Below are 21,427 nucleotides of genomic sequence, written 5' to 3' on the forward strand. Positions count from 1 at the left end.
GCTGTGCCGACTCCAAGGAGAGGCGGTTGTTGTGTTGGGCCGGGCTATCACATGGGCCGGTTGGCGGATCCTCGTTTGCTTGTAGGGTTCCGTACTGATAGATATTCTGGCCCAATTGAGAAGACCCAGACTCTCATGGAATATTTTTTTTTTGGAACTGAATTGCAAAATCTGAATACGTGTATACTTTGTGGCAACGATTTTGAGACACTTTGGTTACAAGCACTCTTCAGTGGAACTCAGGCCCTATTTGGTTGATTGACGTTGTTAAACTTTAATTTTTATCACATCGAATGTTTAGACATATATATAAGTATTAAATATAGACTATTTACAAAACTAAAAATACAGCTACAGAGTAATTTGCGAGACGAATCTTTTAAACCTAATTAGTTTATAATTAAAAACTAATTATCAAATAAAACAAAAATGCTATAATATCTGTTAAATTTTAACACATCCAACCAAACACGCCTTTCGCAGAGGGAATGCATGGGTTTAGTGATTTTGATCGAGCCCTTGTTTAGTTCACCCCAAAAACTAAAAACTTTTCAAGATTCTCCATCACATTGAATCTTGCAGCACATGCATGAAACATTAAATACAGACAAAAATAAAAATTAATTATATAATTTGCCTGTAAATCACAAGATAAATCTTTTAAGTCTAGTTTATGATTAAATAATAATTGGCAAATAAAAATGAAAATGCTACGATACCCAAACAAACAAATTGGAACTCAACAAGGCCCAAACCATATAGGCAGATAGTGATAGCGCCGTAGCCCGTTCATCTCACGACCTTATCTTGTCGGCCGGGGGAACAGTGCAATCGAGAAGCACCAAGCATATCGCGGGACGTAGACGTAGTACCTACGATCGATCGATTGCACGTACGTAAAGTCGTCTGAGCCGAGCTCGATGCGGATCTGTCTGATCCGATCTCTGCTGGCTGCTGCGTCGTCATTACCTGCTGCATGCTGCATATCCATGTGCCATCGACAGTGTGTGAGCGAGAGAGAGACGATCTGCCGTAGCGGCGCGCCATGCATGGCATTCGCCGAGATACGCTTGCCGGCCGGCCAGGGTCCTCGTAGTCATATTATTGGTGTCCGAATGCATGCGATGCGTGCCGTCGATTGGTTGGCGCCGCCGGGGCCTGCCAGTCCAGTGATCATGTGTGCCAGCCTCAGTGCCAGCTGACTGTATAGTAGTCTCTCATACGGCCTTCCTTTTTTTTTTTTTTGAGAGAGAGAGAGGGGGGGATACGGCCTTTCCTTTTTCGTGATACTGACAGTGGAGAGGCAGCACACACGGAGATGGAAAAAGGTTCCACGGACCACGGGGACCGGACCGGGCCGGGCCGGGCCGAGTTATTGAAAGCTTTGAAGCAAATTAAGTCTACGATTTTTGCGAAAGTCCACTTAGTTATGACTTAGTTATTATAGATTTATTTAGATTTAACGAGCATAAAACCTTAAATAATTCTATAACTAAGTTATTATACATGATTAAATAAGTATGAAATTTTTACTGTAGAAAAATTAAGTCTATGAGCCTTGCGAAAGTCTACTTAGTTATAGATTTATTTAGATTTAACAAGCATAAACTTTAAATAATTCTATAACTAAGTTATTATACATGATTAAATAATTCTATAACTAAATTATTATATATGATTAAATATATAATAATTAGGCCAACATAAAAATTATCACAATTAGATTATAGAAATTGCAGTTATGGATTATTCTAATTAATTACAGAAAAGAATAGATCAAAATCTGTAGCAAAAATTTTGTACTAAAGTATACTATATTATATATTCACTATGTAGATCTACTCATGTGGAGTCCAGCAAAATTATATTTTTATTTTATGATTTTTTCTGTGATTTACTATGATTTTTAAAAGATTCAGCTGAAATAAATAAATAATAAAAAGATAAAACCGCCTTCAAACCCACTTATAACCAGGCTAGGGAAATAAAATACACGATTTCAAAAGTTGAGGGAGGTGGTTTGTCCGATTTTAAAGTTCGAAAAGAAAAAGTGGACTTTCGTAAAAGTTGAGAGGGGAAAGTGGATTTTTTTTCCTTTAGATTTAGCTGATAGCTGGCTGCGCCGTAGTTTGTTGTTGCTGTGCTTGGATTCTCTACTCCCCTCCCCGGCAGCAATCTACAGAATCAGGCGTCGAATCACCTCAGGTTCCAAGTGTAATGCATGCATATATAAATAAACTAGTGGCATTCTGGCATACATGATGTGCATGTATGCGCTTATATAAACTATATATACACAATTTACTAAGACCCTTGGGGACATTCACATTTGCAAGCAAGAGAACAATGATGGGCATGGAGCATGCATGCTGTGTGGGAGAATGGAGCAGCTGCAGCAGCGGCAGTGTGTCCTACGTACTACATGCAAGCTACGAGAACAAGAGAATGGGTTGTATCCTAGCTAATTGATACTCCCTTTGTTCTTAGAGAGGAACAACCACCTTGGTTTCTGGCTCCTAAAAGATGAGAGAAATTCGGACCGAGGAGAGAATAATGGTACTCGTAGCATGGGCTTCAGTGGCCCTTTCTATTTGTTTTCAGTAGTAGTGCAATTCAAGATTTGAACCAAATCAATTTTTTTCTAAAGTATAACTAAATTTATAGAAAATAGTGTCAACATGTTTGTCTCCAATAAATATGTTTGCTATAAAAATATATATTCCCTTTGTCCCTGAATAAATAAATTTTTGGAGTTGCCTTAAGTCAATTTTTTTAAATTTTGATCTAATTTTTAGAATAAAACCTTAAGACTTATGATATTAAATTAGTATCTTCAGATTTACCATAGAATATATTTTCATAAGGTGCTCATTTTATATTACAGATGTTGTTACTCTTTTCTATATAGTTATTCAAACTTAAAAAAGTTTGACTGACACAGATTGTAGGAATTGATTCATTTGGGGATAGAGGGAGTATATTTCATGATTAATTTAATGGTACTTATTTGGTATCATAAATGTTACTCTCTCCATTCTAAATTATAACACATTTTGGCTTTTTTATATACGTTGCTTTTATTATGTATCTAGACAAAATGTATATCTAAGTGCATAGTAAAAATTATAGATCTAGAAAAAAACAAAAATAACTTATAATTTTGGATTGGATGAAGTTTTTTTATATAGATATGATCAAACTCAAAATAATGTTCCTCAACGATGCTTGAGGCCATCACTAAGCCGCACGAGGCTATACCCGATGGGTGCACTCGCATGCCCCGTTGAATACAAAATGTGGCACCTCAGGTGCACTTTGCACCGAGTGGAAATTCAAGGTGAACGAGTCCCCCGTCACTCGAAAGGACCGTCCAAGCAACCGTCACTCGGATCAATGGAGACGAGAGCGGAAATTCCTTGGCTTGAGTGTCTTTATTTATATCTATCTTGAGGTCAATCAAGCTTCTACTTTATTCAACATTTCTTTTGACCAATATAAAATCCATCATCAACATATTTGATTTGATTTAGCAAGATTTCCATATGGAATAACTCATGTTTCATTCTTCAATAACTATTTCCTTAATAATCAATCATGAAATCCTAATTTTCAACAATCCACAATAATATGAACAAGATTCATGCCTAATATCGATTGATATGCATCACATCATGTCTCTCTCTAGCTATCATTCTTCACATGTGCCAGACCTTTAGTCAATACCAATTCATAGTGATTTTCTAAGTCTTTGTCCATACAAGCAAATCAATATGAAGACCATCTTATATCTATTATATCTTGTCTCCTTTGTCATTTGATATTTGCTTGACATTTCTTCACATATGTGTTCATGGCTTATTCTTCAAATTTGATCAATATCAGTGGACTATCAATCTCTTCGTATTCAAGCAAAGTAAGCCAAATTGAGACCAAACCATATTGTTTCTCTGTCTCATTTTGCGCCATCAATTTGCTTGCCTTTTCTTTATTTGAGAGATGACATGAGTTTGATTATGATCATTTGCATTGAAGGAGAAAAACAATTGACTCTTGAAATCTTCATGACAACCAAAGCACAAAGTTTTCTTTTGGTTGCTCTTAAAATAAAGATAGAATAAGTACCAGGAATATTCTAAGAAGAAAGAACGTGCAGCTAGACTATTACAACCGTGCCCTATGCCAGGATTACAAGGAAGAATCTCTAGAACACCTCTTCCTTGATTGGGCTTCCAAAGAATGTTGGAGATTATTAAATTTCAATAGGGGCTCCTTGCTCGTATTTCCTCAAAAATAACAACGAGCAAGCCTATCAATTGTGAACTAAGCTTGAGTTCCTAATTATTCTACCATCTTCTTGAATTTGCAGCAACAAGAGAATCACATTGATCCTACTTTTGCAACTCAATTTTCACAACAATAAAAGCATTCTTAATACCACAGTACCTGTGAACATTTATACATTATAATGCAGTACACAACAAGCCATGAAGCCTATCTAGGACAATTCATTATAATTTTTTTATTTTTTTATATCATGTTGACACACCACCATGAAGCTTATAGTGGAATTCTGAATTATGATAACCTTAGGTTGATGTCTACTAATAATAACTATTTGAATTCAATCTCCTAGGATCCATGATTCCTTCTAGGGGATAGGGAACTCGTTTAGATCTCAAGTGGTATCACACATGGATGCCTTATTGAGATGTTTGTATGTGGTGTCGGCTGCATTAGCGTGATGTTTAAAGCCACCCAATAGAGTTGCTGCTACTGTCATTTTGTGACACAAAATACTATTCCGTGGGCAACGGCTACGAGAGTGTGCAGTGGGGCTGATCAGCTGATGGTCCAGGCATGTGCCTCACTTTCCACAAATATACTACCGGTGGTCCATGTCATGCAAGTACGTTAAGACTGATCTACGGATCCAGACTTCAATTTTGTACTGGGGTCTCATTCATGGCTCTGTGCCTCACGGTAATTCGTTCTCTCCTGTAATTGTAGCGTGAATCGTGGCCCGACATAGATCAGCTTTGCATTGCCTTCCCCTGCTCCTGCGGTCTTGCCCAGTTGCCCCCAACCTATCTATCCATATATGCATGTCAGACTATTAGTACAAAATTAAAGCTTCCAGCTAGGGTTCAGTGGACACAAAAAGTCCATTAACCGTGATCACTGGGAACAAAGGGCCCAAGCAGGCCGGGATGTCGTCCCTCTTGCTTGTCGAATTCGTGTGCACATGACAGATTCAGTAATTATTCGATCACAGGGCAGCCACACCTTTTCTTTATGTCAATTTGTTTTGTTGTGAACTTGGGATGCACAGGAACTGAATGAGGCCAGCTATATAATCTTCCTCGATGCTTCGTTCCCTCAATTCTGCATGCACATTCACATCAAGCATCCTAGATTCCTACTAGTAGTAGATTGTGGATAGATACTGGAACTCTTCAATTCTGCATGCACATTCACAACGAGCATCCTATTCACTCCAGCTCTCGGTCAAGTTTCCACCGCTGCTAAATCTGAATCTGCAGGTACCTACGACTACGTACGCGCGCTGGCTGGCCTTTGACTGAGCCAACGGACGTACCTGATTGTTGCCTCCGATACCTATATAGACGCAGCTCCTGACCGAAGCTGAACTATTCCGTCGAAACATTGCCGCTGGATCCGGGGACATACGTGATACGTGCGTGGACTCTCGCAAGAAATGCATGTAAATAACGTACACGTAAATGCGATGGGCCGCCGGCTACTACTGCAGGGAAACGTACAACACTACTGGACTCACATGCTTTGCCGAGGGCCAGAGGCCAAAAAACCCTCGGCAAAGACTTTGCCGAGGGCTGCCTTCGGTAAAGATCTCTCGGGAAATTTTTAGACGGCAAAGGGGGTCTTTGCCGAGGGCCCTTTGTCGGGCACTCGGCAAAGCCTTTGCCGAGGGCTCGGAAAATTTTTAGACCGCAAAGGGGGTCTTTGCCGAGGGCCCTTTGTCGGGCACTCGGCAAAACCGTCACGGCGCCAACACTGTTAGCAGTTTCTTTGCCGAGGGCTGGCCCTCGACAAAGAAATATTTTTTAAAAAAATCTTTGCCGAGGGCTTTCTCCAGATCCTTGACAAAGAAATTTTTTATTTTCTTTTAAAAAAGACCTATGCCGAGGGCCTCGTCCCTGGCCCTCGGCAAAGAAATGTTCAGGATTTTTAAAAAAAAATATTTGCCGAGGGCTATTGCTAGGGCCCTCGGCAAAGACACAACTACAGCAAAAAAATTATAATAATCAAATTTTAATAAAGCAGTTAGCACAGCATATATAATTTCAAATCCCATCGAACCAAAGCACAACATATATATAATACCAAATCTGACCACATCACATAAGTCATAGTCATCATCCAAATATACAAAGAGTAGAAGTAAGCTATCTAGACCTACCACATTTGTTACAGGAAATAAACTTCAAGATTGTTCATTCATAGTTTGTGTAGTTCAGGAAACACATCCTTTACAAATATAATTAAGATTTTCACTACTCTAGCTAGATCCATCCTACTAGTATGATGAACCAACAAAAGTAGCTGGAAAATAACATACACCAAAAGATGACTAGTGCACTCTTTCACAATCGACTTTTGTGCTTGCTGACTGATATCCTGTAGAATTGACAAAAAAATATTTAGAACCAAAACATGGGACTGATTAAGATCACTTAATGGAAACTTGCTAAGTGTAGGTAATTTCCTTGAAGGTGGTTTATATCAGGCACTTAAGGTGCCAACCAGAGAAACATATGAGAGCAAAAACATACACTTTAAGAATTTTAGTCATATTTTTTCTAAGGCTGCATGTTCTAGTTCAGCTAAAACGTATGGATACACTTGAAGCAGGAGTAGGGGGATAGGGATCTTTAAACAAATTGAGTAAAGCCCAACAACTCCCAAGACAAAGGTGAATAAGACTATGTCAGAAAAGCATAAAAAAATAAAAATATGCTCACCTACACAGTACATGTCCAAAACATCATATCAAGGCAAAGAGTACCAATTTTAGACATCTAATTTCTCATTATTTCGTATCTTTCCTACAAACCAATGAAAGGACATATATCAATTACTGCTGGGCAAAGAAATTTGTAAAAAAAAAAATAAAAATCCTTTGCCGATGGCCTGACGGTTGGCCCTCGGCCAAGGCTGACGGGGCTCGGCTGCCGTTACTGAACGCACCAAAATTGTCGAGGGCGTCTTTGCCGAGGATCTCAGCCCTCGGCAAAGAGTTTTAGGGTTTAGGGTTTAGGGTTTAGGGCCAGGCCCTCGGCAAAGGCGTCTTTGCTGAGGGCTTTTCTTTGCCGAGGGCCTCAGCTGGCGGCCCTCGGCAAAGAATATCTTTGTCGAGTGCCCGAGATTTGACCCTCGGCAAAGTCTCAGGCCTTCGGCAAAGAACGTGTTTCCAGTAGTGCAACCCACTGATCAAACACTGATGAACTCCTCAGAGGCCTGTGTTCTTTCCTTCTGCAACGGCTATGCCAAGACGTGCATTGGAGCTGTATGACGATGCCACGCTGGATCATAATGCACTGTTTACATTTACTGTTTAGCACAGTACAATCCTTCGCCGGTAGTAGTTTCCTTTCCTCTATTTAGGGTATGTTTGGTACAACAGCTTCATGAGCCGTTGTAAACTATTTTTTTCTTTTTTTTTTGCCAAACACTTATTTTTAAAACAGTTTCATAGGTGAAGTTATTTTTCTTCTCCTCTCACAAAGACATGAGTTGGGATAAAGTAAAAAAAAAGTAGCTTATTGTAGCTCTCTTTCTCATTTCTCTCTCTCAACTATGCATGAAGTAGTTGGTGAAGCTATTTTACCAAACATTTTTTTCTAAAACAGCTCAGCTTCATCTACAAAAATTGCTCATAAAGCTATTTTCTAAAAAAACAGCTTTACTAGTGAAGGTGAAGTTGAGCTATGCCAAATAAACTCTTACTGTGTGGTTGATCATGATCAGGCTTCAGGCTTCGATAGTAATTTCCTCTATTCAAGACGCATACTATGCATGCGTTTCTCCACTACTGCAATCATAGTGCTAGCTAGCTGCAACACCAACACGGGTTCTTCTAGTCTCGGGCAAGCGGCAAGCAGTTTAGTTTGCGCAAAATTTTGCGAGCAATGCATGATGGATCATTGGAACCCAACATCGCCCCTGCTGGAGCCTGGAGTCCCTGGACCTGTAATGAGTAGGCCTGCATATCTACTTCTTCCACTGGAAGCGTTTGCATTGCAGCATCAGACATTCAGGCACGATTCCCTGCACATGATGCATGCCCGAGAATGCCTGATAGATGCTTCTGTTTCTTCTACTTCTCTTACATTGCAAGCAAGCATGTTTGTCTGTCTTCTCGATGAACCCTAGTATGAGTGTATGTCAAGCCGGTGTGGTCGTAGCCGACATATATAAAAGTTGGCTAACTGCAGCCAGCAGCCTAATTAACATTATTCAGTTTAGTAGGGATCGCGTACAACTGTCGACTACCTGCCGGCTACCTTAGCAAACATTGCAAGACATCACCAGAATGGGCTCAGTGAGAATGTGAGATGCAGTAAATTAAAGTCTGTCGTCTGATTCTCCTTTACGAACCTGCAGTCGTGCTTAATTAGCCCTTGATCATCAGGCCCTTCTAAACATTGCACTCATCAGCTTTCTAATTTCACCAGTTAAGTAGATTAGAAGAATCACACACCAGCTCCCCGGATATGTTTCTGCAGATAATAAGCTCCTAGCTACGGGGCCCACCACCGCCCCTGGCTAGTATATATAACCGCAAAGTGGTGGTGGTGCAATCGAGTGCAGTAAAGCTAGCCATGCTGTAGTGGGATCTCTCTCCATTCTACTGTGCCACCATTGCTGCAGCCTGCAAAGATCAGACGAACATAAACTGCAGGGGCCAGGAGCCAGGCCGGACTAGTTCGTGGTAGATGGACGCCGCAGAACATCACATGGAGATGGAGATCAAGGAGGAGGAGGAGGAGGAAGCAGCGGAGGTGATGGACATGACGACGACGGTGCTCTCTCCTCGGTTCAGGAGGATCTGCGTCTTCTGCGGAAGCAGCCAGGGGAAGAAGAAGACCTACCAGGATGCTGCCGTCGAGCTCGGCCAGGAGCTGGTGCGTCTTCTTCTTTCTCCTCGTAATCTCGGTAGATAGTTGCATCAGATTTCAGCTTTCAGCATGCATGTGTCTCTGTTGCTGCTGAAAATGGCTGTTTTTGCTGATCAACGGTAACATGGTTTCTTAGTCTAGTAGTCTCTGCATGCGCAAAGTTTTTCTTTAGCACGACCACGACGTGCCCATAAACGTTTATCTTGTTTTCTATCTAGCTTAATTGGGCAGCAGTTCTATGCTGTGCTTGCCTTAAAACTTAAAAGAAGGTAGTCGTACAACATACAGATATGTACAATCATGTGCATTAACCATGCATATAGGTCGAGCTGTAGAGCTGAATTAATTCCAGCAAAACCGTAGTGTTTTCAGTTTCCAGTAGCTGGAGTTTCACCTCCTTGTCGTGCTTTGTAACTCTGTTCGTTTTCTTTTCTCTCGGCTAATAAAAATCCGGTAATACTCTTGCCATCTTTCTAAACCAAAAAAAAAAAAATCCAGCAAAACCCTATTTCCAAAGGATACATAGATACAGCCGAGATATACCTCATCATCAGTAATCACTACTGCAAAGATGGCATATATATATGTGCAGTGGAACTACTGATTGACTTCTTTTCAGAAATGACGAGTTTGAATTTCAATTTGAATTGGAAGCTAAAATGGATCGACTCACATTTTTTTTGAAGAAAAAAAATGGACTCACACATAAATAGATGTTTTTTTTTCATATATGTAAAGCACTACACCATGTATCTTATTACACATATATATAGGACCCATGCATGCTCCCGTTGCGACCATCTCCTCACTCATATAATATTTAATTTGATTTGACGACGCTCGACGCCTCCAACTCCACTGTGCATTTGCTGAATTTCTGTGCCACTCAAAAAGATCTCGCTGGCCACCAGCAAGCTCCTCCATGCATGCATGCACGAATTCGTGGAGTTAAGTTTGAACAGTTTTCTGTTCTTCGCAAATCCTCAGTTTCAGTTATCTCCACCCCATGGCAAGGTATGGTTGCAGATAAAATAAAAATATGTAAGATCACACAAACATATATAGCTAGCTACTATATAGTAATAGACTAGACATACCCAACACACGTTAACTAGTTCCATTAGATTTGTTTATCACTAGAATTGCCATTATATTGTAGGTCTCAAGGAACATTGATCTGGTCTACGGCGGGGGAAGTGTCGGGCTAATGGGCCTGGTCTCTCGAGCAGTCTACAATGGAGGGAGGCACGTCATAGGGTATGTAAACAGCAATGATGCATGGTCAGTCTTCAGCACTAGCACACACATAAAAAGAATAGCCCGAAACTTTGTAAAATCATGACAAAAAGAGTTGGATTGGTCGCATCCTCAGGTGCTAAATGCTATATAATTTGCTATCTCATTGTCGATCCCTTATATATATGTGCAGGGTGATTCCCAAGACCCTCATGCCTAGAGAGGTACGGTAACCACGCTCTCACGCCTCCCTAAAGCCCTGTCATTGTTTAATCACATGCAATGATTCCCATGAATTCGACAAAGCATGGTAGATCAGATTCTTTTTTTTGTTTTCCCTAGTACTACTTAAATTATCTTTAATTTTATAACTAATGTTTTTATACAAGAATACAAATATATACTAGCCATGAACTACTGAACGACTGTTTTAAATTTGTTTTTTGAACAAGAGAATACAGAAGAGAGAATTTACATGTGCAAATAGATTTTTCTCTGAACTGAAAAGAAGGATGCAAAAGCTTATCTTCTCTGGACTGAAAGATCACGTTGAATGCTCAGTGAAAAATCAGGTTTTCCTTTCCCTGATGATAGATGAGATCTTGGCATCTTGCTGATCCTGACTGCTGCTTCTAGTGTCTGCCCCCTTTGTTCTTAAGGCCTTCATCCCTTTAAGCAGATAATGACATTGTTAACAAAAAGAAATGACCCTCACATTTTCTTTTTGTCCCCCACAACAACACCATGATTACTTCTCCTGAACCATGCTGCCCGGTCCGACCCCGTGTAAAATAAAATACTCCTAGGAGATAGATAGCAGGCCTCTCAGTCACAGCCACCCTTTCTGGTTGTTGCTCCTGTTAGGCTATGGAGTGTTGATTACATTACAGGCATGCATCCGTGTTTGCTTGTGTGTGCAGATTACAGGTGAGACGGTTGGGGAGGTGAAGGCCGTGGCAGATATGCATCAGAGGAAGGCTGAGATGGCCAGGCAATCTGATGCCTTCATAGCACTTCCTGGTACAGTAACTTCTTCTCTTTTTTTTTTACTATCAAGCTGAGTAGTGAGCCGACATGCATGTAGATGTAGCTCACTTTTTACTGTCGCTTTCTCTCCATGGTCATGTCACTTGGATCCATGCGTAGTGGAAGCGTGAGTCGAAAGTTGTAAAGCAGGATGCACGCATGGGCAGTTTGACTCTAATTCACCTCCCAAATTGGCTTGCCCCAGTTGGTGTTGGTTGGTGCATGAGGATTTCTTTTTCACCTTTTCAAAATTCAGGGCCCGATCTAGTCCTCAGTTGAAGCATATTTAATTATGAGTAGTGATGAAAAATTTTATCTTTACCAAACTGTTGATGTGACCAGTATTATGGCAGTCGTTTGAGTTATGCATGTAGCAGTAGTCGATATGAGAATGAGCTCAGCATCACTAATCAGCGTCCATAGTTCTGAGTTTCTGTCATAGAAAGTAAAACTGTTGCTTCGATTACACTACACAGGAGGCTATGGAACCCTTGAAGAGCTGCTGGAAGTGATCGCTTGGGCGCAGCTTGGCATTCACGACAAGCCGGTACTGCTAGCTAGTTATTCGTTGTCTGCAACTCATTTACTGAAGATTCATGTTGTAGTGCGTACCACTGTCGTCAAAAATGTTTTTACAACTGTACTGGGGGCGGTGCTACAACTACAACAGGTTGGGCTGCTAAATGTGGACGGATACTACAACTCCCTCCTATCCTTCATCGACAAAGCTGTAGAGGAAGAGTTCATCAGCCCGACTGCTCGCCACATCATCGTCTTGGCACCGACACCGAAAGAGCTGCTCGACAAGTTAGAGGTGACTTATCCACTGACAAAACGTATGTAACGAGGGAAATTCTGATAACATTGGAAGCTGACATATCTGATCCTGATTCACAGGAGTATTCCCCCCAGCACGAGAAGGTGGTGCCGAAGACGAAGTGGGAGATGGAGCAGCTGAGCTACTGCAAGAGCTGCGAGATCCCGCCGGGGCTCAAAGAAGGGAAGCCGGTGGTCATCCAAGCACAGCGAGGAGCCATGCTCTGAATTAATGGCGTTAGCTCTATTACGTACGTACGTACTAGCCAGTAACCATTTAGCTTTTTCTCTGCAGACCTGCGAAATTAATTAAAGTGGTGGTGTAGGAAGATTCAGAACTTGAGATTATTTAGCAAGGGTGCGCAAGCAAGCTGCATGCAGAGAGAACCGCTCCACTTCAGATTGCTTTAATTCCTGTAACTTCAGTAGGATGTGCCTAATGTTGGGATGTGTCGACTGATTAATATAATCTAGTATTGGCTATGTATCAGCTGTATTAATTCTGCAGAGATGAGATTTTTATGTGGGTTAATTCGAGTTTCTAGTAGCAAATGAGCTGCTACTGGATTATTACTGTGTCACTGATGAGGGGGCAGACGATAACCGAGTGCAGCCCTGAGGCATTGTTGTTTTGAGAAAAAATATCAAGAAAGTTTTCAGAAGGAAATGTTTTCGGCCCAGTAGGCCCCTTTTATGTCAGGAATTATTGGCCCAGTACGTAGCTTCAGGTAACGTATAATGGGCTTGTTTCAGACGTCAATGCGCACAGAGATCGATGCACACAAACAAATCCGACTTTTTTGGAAAAGAAAACAAACAAATCCTACTGTTTTTATTTTTTTTTAAAAAAAACTCATATATTATCGACAGTCTCGTAATAATTTTTAGATCCTAGATGAGTGGGCTCCTTTTAACGCGGCTGTAAATCCATGCAAACGTTAAGAAAAGTCGAGACTCAGTACCATTTCCTTCGAACAAAAGGCGTGCTATTGAGAAGGGCCTGAAACGATGATGGTGTTCTGAAACCTGGATTTTTCATTTCTCGGTGGCCCATGGCGGGCATGACCATGTGATGAATTTTGATATAATATGTGGCATTCATCTGAGTGGGTCTGCACGGAAGCTGCGCCTGATTTTTTTTTTCCCGACAGCGCTTTACTTTATTACTGACGAAAACAGCCAGCATCATGACCGTCCAATCCGATCTAACATCGATCGACCCAATGATCCCTTCCTCGATCGTCAGGTGTCGTCGACTCGACTATGAACGATGATGGCATCCGCGTCTGGCTCGCCATATCGCACCCGACGACCACCCGGCCGGGAGCAGAAAAGCGAAACGCGAGAAGCCGTGGAGGCTACGCCGCGGGGCCGGGGCTGCAATGCAATGCAATGGAAGGCAACCCCTGAACTACGGACGTCGGCGGTTTCTAATCAACCGGCCGGGAGGTGGAATACACGGCTGGGATGGCGTGGGATTAACGAGGGATAGCTTTATTTGGCCTTTGGGTTTGCCTGCCGTGTGTTGTTGTCGCCTTCTCCGTTTTTTTTTTTAATGGGTGAATGATCGACTGATCGTCTACGAGGGGACCGGGGACGGACCTGCGAGCTGACGCGATGATAGGTTTGGGCCAGAGCACCAACATTTTCAGGCGGCAACATTTTCAGTCTGAGTTTGGCGGACAGAGCACGAACATTAGTTCCCAAAGCAATCTACCGCAAAAACGGCAAGCTCTATATAGATATTATATTTTCAATCTTCACTGGTATTCTGTCAAGCCCATGTAAAACTGTACATATCAGCATCTACTAGCACATGCAATTCTATCTTCATTATACACACCAGCAAACTAGTACATCACTAACTAATCTCGTATAATTGGTTGTTCATATCAGTGTTAAACCATCTACTAAACCTGTATTATGATATTTATTCATTCATATATTTAATATAAGTAGTATAGTTTTATCTGTGATTTCCACTGCAACGCGCGGGTATTTCTGTATTCTTCTACAGTTCCAGTTCAATTCGAAGTATAAACACTACCAAATATTCTTCTGTGATTTGCGAAAAGGTTGTCTGGAGTAAGACGGAGTGTGTTTGGGTGTGGGGTCGTCGGTACAGACACAAGAAAAGAGTGAGACCGAAGGTTCACCAAACGGGGCTAGCTGTTGGGCGTTGGGCCATTGCCTTTGCTTGCATCCCCAGGAACCCCCCGTGCTTTATTTACAACCACCACCTCCCCTCCCTCATCCTCCCAACCTTGTGCTCCAAGTGACAAAACAAACAAGGTGCCGAAAACCACCTCTTATTATTTTTATTTGTCAATTATTGGAGCCTACAGCAAAGTTTTGGTCCTTTTTTTTTCAGCGTGGCATATTTTTATTCGGAGTGGTGGATGTATACCTCTGTTGGTTTAGGTCGCAATGGCCCTCTCATCATGCATCTGGCAGGTTGACTGTTGCTCGTTTTCAGCTGATGCATCACCTGCATTACTTTCTAAGCGTTGTTGCTCTTTTGGGTTATTGCAGGATCCTTAGAAAATCCATGGATTATTGCTAACTCTTTTTTTTTAGCAGGAAACTGGTAGGAGCTGAAAATTAAACATGTCTCGCTCTCTCTGAAAATGGTGGGATGTTTTTATCGTACTGTCCCTGTGATCTAGAAACTATCGAGTGAACTAGAACTGAAGTTACAGTTCATCGCGCGAACTCATGTCAAGGCTGTGACGTTGTCGAGCTATATACATTGGACGCACCGCAGGTTGAGATAAAAGATCCTTTTCGCATTGGTAAAGTAAAGTAATTGGAAAGAAATATGCTCTGGTGGTTTGTTCTTTTTTTTTTGAACGCACCTGGTGGTTTGTTCCAGCAAAAAGGAACCAAGAGTGATGGCAAGAGGTGACCAAAAACAAGTGACCATCGTGCCAGATCAGGGCAACATAAAAATAAATAAATAAAAACAGGAAGGGTGGACACCACTGTTAAAGTGTTAATCGTCACACGAGATGGAAACATCCCCATCAATTCCTTCACTCTTTTGCAAGGGAATTCAGAAAAAAAAATTGAAAGCGGCACACACAATTATCGATCTGACTGATGACAATGTGTCAACATGTTAAACCAGTCAGCAGAAGTCATCTTACTCTTGAGTCTTTTTTCTTTTTGAACTTCTTACTCTTGAGTCTTGGCACACCATGCGAATCCTCCCACAAATGGTCCAATGGGTTACTATATTACAGTCAACTCTAAGATTCATCAGTCCGTGCATCACGGAGTAACAACAGGTGCTGATAATTAGAGAGATTTGACTGTCCACAACATGACAACGAGACACAGCTACCTGAGTATATACTTGTTAACCTTGCCACCGTTTCACGGATTAAAACTCGGCAGTAAGAGTGAAAATGGGGGTCGTGGTCTCGACGTGCTGCAGCTTAGTCCTCTACGATACTGCACCCTGCAACGTCGCGGTTCATCTTTCCGGCCGGCACCAACTCCCTCACTACTCCTAGCATCGTTTTCTATGCTGGCGCCTGGCTGCAAAGGCCGGGTAATCTAGAACATTTTGCTGGTCGGCATGCGTCGATACACAGGTAGCAACAACATGGTGGCATGTTGCACGATGCCTTGTAGGCTCGCCAAGGAAGCATCCACTGACCAGCAGCATCCAATCCAAGCGAAGCATAGCAGCCTAACCGCCCACCGTACACGCGCGCCTCTGCACCTTCCCCCCTCTGTAAACTCTGGACATAAAAGTGTGTCGCCCTCCCTCTCTTCCTCTTCCTCTTCATAGCATAGGAGAGCAGCCACCTCTCTGTCTCTCTCTCTTTTCTTGGAACCTGGAGAAGAGGAAGGAACAGGGAGCAGGGTAAGAAGGCAGAGGTTGCTGGGACAGCCCAAGTATCAAGTAAGCACCAATTCATTCAGACTGTCGTCTGATCTTTATCCATCAATGTTGTTTGCCCATGTTTAGTCCGTTCTAGATTTCTGTTTAGTGGACTCGGTGACAAGAGGTTGTATCTGGTTTCGAATTGTTATGCGCATTTCTTCATTCTGTGCCTTTTGAATTTTGACAATGTAATTCATAAACTTAATTGTTGACAAGCCTGCGCATTATCATCAAAATATACTTGTTGTCCGGCTAGGTTCAGAGAAGCAATTATTATATCATTATAAAAGTATACTTGTATCAACAGTGTAATGTGTATGCTAGTTATTTTGTATTGTCATAATCTGAAGCCACCCGAACAGCCCTAGTCTTTACATTCTCTCTCTCTCTCTCTCTCAGATTTATGTTCACGGTCTTGCTTGTACTGTTATTAGCACGGTAGGAGTTTGAAACTTCTTTTTATATTAATTAAAGAAATAGGCATTTGAATATTACCTGGTCCGTTAGGCTATTAGCATGTGCCTTCGTTGATCCCTGCTATGTGCCAAACTGCCTATGTGAACAAAATGCACACAAAAGCAATAAATCAGGAACCCCAGAGCATTGGGTTAGCGCAGTTGATATTATCGACTCTGGTAATTGTTTTATGGGTGGCTATTATTTCAGCTGGAAAAGTTTATGCAGCGTGTGATGATTTTCATGAAATTATTGAGTAGGGCTGTCTACCCATGCCTTTACGGCAATGCTAGATATGCTAGATGCAACGAGCCTTTCAGTCCGTACATCTGCATCAACATGAGCTCCCTACTTTAGGCTTTCTAGTATTGGCAGATTTTTTTTATAAAATTATTTTTGTTTAGAAAAAAGACAAATTGATCTGGGTTGCAAATTCCCATCAATTTAGTTGGCAACAGAAGGAAATAAGAATCAATCTGAAGAGAGCATAATCCTCTGTCACGGAGATTGATGCATTAGGATTTTCCATCCATTTCCACTACAACAAAAGGACAGTTTCAACAAATTTCCTTCTCAACCACTTGGATCTTACCAACCAAGCAAAGCTACTTCTTAAGCAACATATTAATATATATTATAATAAGTGACCACCAAACACATGAAGCGTGCGGTGGATTGGATAACCATTATAAGACCATGCATGTGTTCAGTTTCTTTTCTTCCGGTCATCTCATGAATCAATCTTTTTTTTTTTGGTAATCTTATGAATCATTTGAAAGCAACTGTAACCACCTGTTTGTTGTGCATCTGAGGCCCAGACGCCCAGTAGCAGTCCAGTAGGTAGTAGGCTCCAGCTCTCCAAAATATAGGAGTATAGGACAAGCCAACAGTATAAGACAAGGCTAGCTACTGACTCAAAAGTTAGGTGGGGTACAATGTACAGTCATTTGGTAGATAAAAGCAGCATATACATGTGCAGTCAGACGAACTTTGCACTTCCTGATCTTGAGCCAACCGATTTAGTCAATATATAAGCATGTTGGGTTACTACTTACTAGCCTTAGTTGCTTTATGTGATTCGTTCGTGATGACCAACTTGGTCAGGATTAGCCCTGTTTGGTGTGAGCATATTATATGCGGCTAGCCAAGTGCCAGGCTTACGTTTTTGTGATGTCCATGTGACGCATATAAGAGAATCTCCACCAGATTGAACAAATGCAATCCCTTTTCCCTATAACCAGCGATAAAAGGGATTCAAGGATACCATCTACATACTGTTCTTGTTCATGAATTGGGCTTGGGCCAGCTAAGATTATGACCACCCCCTTGCATTCTACAATGAAAATCAATGGGTTTATGGGTTCTGGCAACAAGGATCCTATAGTCAAATGCTAAGTACCACCCAGTCCGTTCTGTTTTCAAGTGAGTTAGGGCACCAATGGTTCAATACTACCAATTCGTAATAACAAATGGACAGCATCACTTTAACAAAAGACTATGGTTGCACAATAGCAATGAGTTTAAGCAGGGAACTAACTTGATATGCTTTTGTTTTTATTAAAAAAATGATATGCTTTTATTTTCTCAAGTTTAGTATGCATACCTTAGACTACTCTTTACAGATTTGGATTCAGACAAGCAGAGAAACACCAGTTGGTCAAGATGTCAGCTGGTTTCCAGCTCGGTGTGATCGGGTCACTTGCACTCTCTGTTGCATCTTCAGTTGCCATTGTCATCTGCAACAAAGCTCTCATCAGCACACTTGGTTTTCCATTCGGTTAGTACAACATACTTTGTTTTTCCATGCATCAATGGACCTTGAATAACAAAGCATCATGGATGCACCAAATTTGCATACTTAGAGTGTGACCATTGACTTGTCTTGTTTATGAACCAATGCAGCTACAACATTAACAAGCTGGCATCTGATGGTAACCTTCTGCACCCTCCATGTGGCACAGCGCTTACATTTCTTCGAGCCCAAGGCAATTGATGGACATACAGTGATACTCTTTGGATTGCTGAATGGCACGTCAATTGGCCTTCTCAACCTGAGTTTAGGATTCAACTCCATTGGATTCTACCAGGTAAGCTCGTCTAGGTAACGTTTAATATAAACATGAGCAGATACATTAATTAAACTTAGTATGTTCTACAGATGACAAAATTGGCGATCATACCTTTCACTGTGCTATTGGAGACTATCTTCTTGAAGAAAAGATTCAGGTTCGAGATATAAACTGAGCAGTTTTCTCACAATATCAGACCTCATTTACAGTCAAAGGAATGATACAAAACAACTTAAGTAAACACTGAAATCTTTTTTTTTTTGAGAAAATAAAACACTGAAATCTTCTGATCCATTTTGTACTTTTGATTCAGGAGAACAATTAAGTTTCGGATATTTAAAAAAAAATACTTGGATCAAATGATTGATTAATTGTCTATCTTTTTCTGGGCCTAAATGGTCCCTGTGATATTAACTGTTGTTTGCACTGAGCTAATACCAATTCAATAATGTGCAGCGAGAGTATCAAGCTTTCTCTTCTGGTCTTACTTCTTGGAGTAGGAATTGCTTCAGTTACTGATCTCAAGCTAAATATGCTTGGGTCCATCCTTTCTGGCCTCGCCATTGCCACCACTTGTGTTGGCCAAATTGTATCCTACATTTAATCTAATAGTAATACAATAATCAATAGTCTCAAAACTGTAAGGTGAAAGCAAATATTTTCAGTTCTTTTCAACCCACTTCTCATTGCAATGTACATTGATAAAGTAGTCCATTATTAAAGAAAAAACATACAAGGACCCAGTACTGAAAATCTTATAAGCTATTTATAGGCCTTCTAGTTTGAGCCACTTTATGAATAAGCATGAATCTGCCACATTCTTCATATACCAGTGCCACATGCTAATCCTTGACCAAATTTTTGTTGAACGAAGCTCACAAATACAATACAGAAGAAGTTGAAGGTCTCCTCAACCCAGCTTCTGTACCAATCTGCGCCTTACCAGGCGGCAATTCTGTTTGCAACTGGCCCTTTTGTGGATCAACTCCTTACTAACCGGAGTGTCTTTGCACACAAATACTCTGCTCCAGTTCTGGTATGATCTCAATACTTTAACTAAATACATGAAATAGTATTCTTGCAATTATTTAGGGAACTCAGATGATTTAAGACACAGTCACAAACAGCCAATTCCATAATTTGCAGAATATTAAAATTCTGAGACCTGCCAGATTGCTAACAAACTAATTGGTATTTGCTGTGTTTGTAGATCTTTAATCATGTGAAAGCGCTTTAAACACAAACATGTTTATGCACTGTAAAATAGTTTGGTGATACCTACAGAATTAAAAATAAACTCAAGCAAACAATGGCATCAGCAGTTATTGCTAGAATATAACAGTATTTTCAAGACAGTGTTACTTGGTCATATTCTTGCCTATTGGAAAAGAATCTCATGTATACCTCAAATTTGACAATGAAATGAAAAATGATCTGCTCTATATGAATTGTATGCAGGGTTTCATTGTCCTATCTTGCTTGATTGCGGTGTCTGTGAACTTCAGTACATTTCTTGTGATTGGAACAACATCCCCAGTGACATACCAGGTGCTTGGTCACCTGAAGACATGTCTGGTTCTATCATTTGGCTACACTCTATTACACGATCCTTTCACTCTAAGGAACATATTGGGCATTCTAATTGCCATATTTGGGATGGCACTGTACTCCTACTTCTTTGTAAGAGAGGGCAAGAAGAAGTCAGCAAATGATGCTCTGCCAGTTTCACAGGTTTTATTTTTTTCCAATCCTTGAATAACATGCATTATAATTCATATTTATCTTATAAAATATCATATTAGACATATAGTTTTTTATGGAATAGGAAGTGATAAGAATAGAACAGCCATGCCAATGGCTGTCCTGCTTCCTATACTCGGCAGCAATAATCAAGAGTCCATTTCATCAAATTAAATACAGTAGTAGTTGAATCTTCTATTTTGGTATAACCAGTTAACCAAGATGACATAAACATTTAAATTAGAAAAAATGAAATCACTTTAGATTTGAATAGAATTGGCGCTGATCAGAATCAGTATTAAGCATTAGTATGGTACAGATAGACAAAAAATATGGCGCCTCCAATACTGTGAACCAGATTGGACCTTGTAATGTTTAGGGTATGATGTGAGCTACAAGCACCATGTGTAGTGAATTATTTTAGCTTCTGGATGGGATTATCAAATATGCTCAGCACAGCTGTAAGCCTGCAACATAATTTACATTATGAAATATGCAACAACAATTGCCAAATCGCCCTTGAAGTAAAATTTAATATGTACAACCTTTTTTTCAGTTCACCCTTTCTGATGTTTTTGATGATGTATATGTAGATGTCAGATAAGGAGGCTGAACCACTTTTGGCAACTAAAGACAGCACCGACAGCAAGAAAGCAAATGGTTTATCTCACGACTGCTAAGGCTTTTCTTATAGTTTAGGTCTAGTATGAACTGCTCTTCGAATTTAATGGACCTTGAAAGCCATTCTTTTCATTCTTGATTTCCTTTTTAGGAAAGGAAGATTTTAAAATTTGTAGAGAATGTATATTTTAACATTAAAATTATTATTTGGTTGTATTCTACACACAGCAGTGCCAGCTGAAGTTTTACTAGTGCAGATCTCAAACTATACTTTAGCAGATGTAGTTCTCTACTTTACCAAGCTAGTCTAACAAAATCAAACAATAAATCTTAAGGACATTCCATAGATCATTTCTTACTCTAAGTACAAATTAAATCAGCAGTCTACCATCAGAATCAGTTCCAATTCCAAG

At 40.6% G+C, this 21,427-nt stretch overlaps 2 protein-coding genes and 1 long non-coding RNA gene across 4 annotated transcripts; 2 read left to right on the forward strand and 1 right to left on the reverse strand.

Moving 5' to 3' along the window:
- LOC8055819 (probable cytokinin riboside 5'-monophosphate phosphoribohydrolase LOGL6) lies at positions 8,843-12,806 on the forward strand. Of its 2 annotated transcripts, XM_002446747.2 has the most exons (7): positions 8,843-9,164; positions 10,318-10,415; positions 10,588-10,618; positions 11,315-11,414; positions 11,897-11,967; positions 12,091-12,234; positions 12,318-12,719. In XM_002446747.2, the coding sequence occupies exons 1-7, from the start codon at positions 8,976-8,978 to the stop codon at positions 12,462-12,464; spliced, it is 780 nt and encodes a 259-aa protein (XP_002446792.1). In that variant the 5' UTR covers positions 8,843-8,975; the 3' UTR covers positions 12,465-12,719. The 2 variants fall into 2 exon arrangements, with proteins under 2 accessions (XP_002446792.1, XP_021318381.1); XM_021462706.1 differs by having other exon boundaries at positions 8,844-9,164; positions 11,897-12,234; positions 12,318-12,806.
- Positions 15,944-18,316, reverse strand: LOC110436386. Its single transcript, XR_002454284.1, has 3 exons — positions 18,188-18,316; positions 16,624-16,681; positions 15,944-16,078 (listed from the first exon to the last, which is right to left on the reverse strand). It is a non-coding gene; the product is annotated as an uncharacterized LOC110436386 (long non-coding RNA).
- On the forward strand, positions 16,009-21,270 carry LOC8075937 (UDP-xylose transporter 1). Its single transcript, XM_002446748.2, has 8 exons — positions 16,009-16,146; positions 18,207-18,361; positions 18,487-18,671; positions 18,743-18,810; positions 19,110-19,242; positions 19,528-19,689; positions 20,112-20,384; positions 20,987-21,270. Exons 2-8 carry the CDS (start codon positions 18,247-18,249, stop codon positions 21,071-21,073), a joined length of 1,023 nt encoding a protein of 340 aa, XP_002446793.1. The 5' UTR covers positions 16,009-16,146; positions 18,207-18,246; the 3' UTR covers positions 21,074-21,270.

This window comes from Sorghum bicolor, chromosome 6 (genome assembly GCF_000003195.3).
Source record: "Sorghum bicolor cultivar BTx623 chromosome 6, Sorghum_bicolor_NCBIv3, whole genome shotgun sequence".
In the NCBI taxonomy this organism is placed as follows: Eukaryota; Viridiplantae; Streptophyta; class Magnoliopsida; order Poales; family Poaceae; genus Sorghum; species Sorghum bicolor.

Bases quoted from the DNA above. Each gene is read 5' to 3' on its own strand.
- LOC8055819 (XM_021462706.1), top strand. From the start codon at position 8,976: ATGGACGCCGCAGAACATCACATGGAGATGGAGATCAAGGAGGAGGAG. The intron at 10,619-11,314 runs GTACGGTAACCA...TTGTGTGTGCAG, and splicing joins AGACCCTCATGCCTAGAGAG to ATTACAGGTGAGACGGTTGG. The intron at 11,415-11,896 runs GTACAGTAACTT...TACACTACACAG, and splicing joins TGCCTTCATAGCACTTCCTG to GAGGCTATGGAACCCTTGAA.
- LOC8075937 (XM_002446748.2), top strand. From the start codon at position 18,247: ATGTCAGCTGGTTTCCAGCTCGGTGTGATCGGGTCACTTGCACTCTCT. The intron at 18,362-18,486 runs GTTAGTACAACA...GAACCAATGCAG, and splicing joins CACACTTGGTTTTCCATTCG to CTACAACATTAACAAGCTGG. The intron at 18,811-19,109 runs GTTCGAGATATA...AATAATGTGCAG, and splicing joins TTCTTGAAGAAAAGATTCAG to CGAGAGTATCAAGCTTTCTC.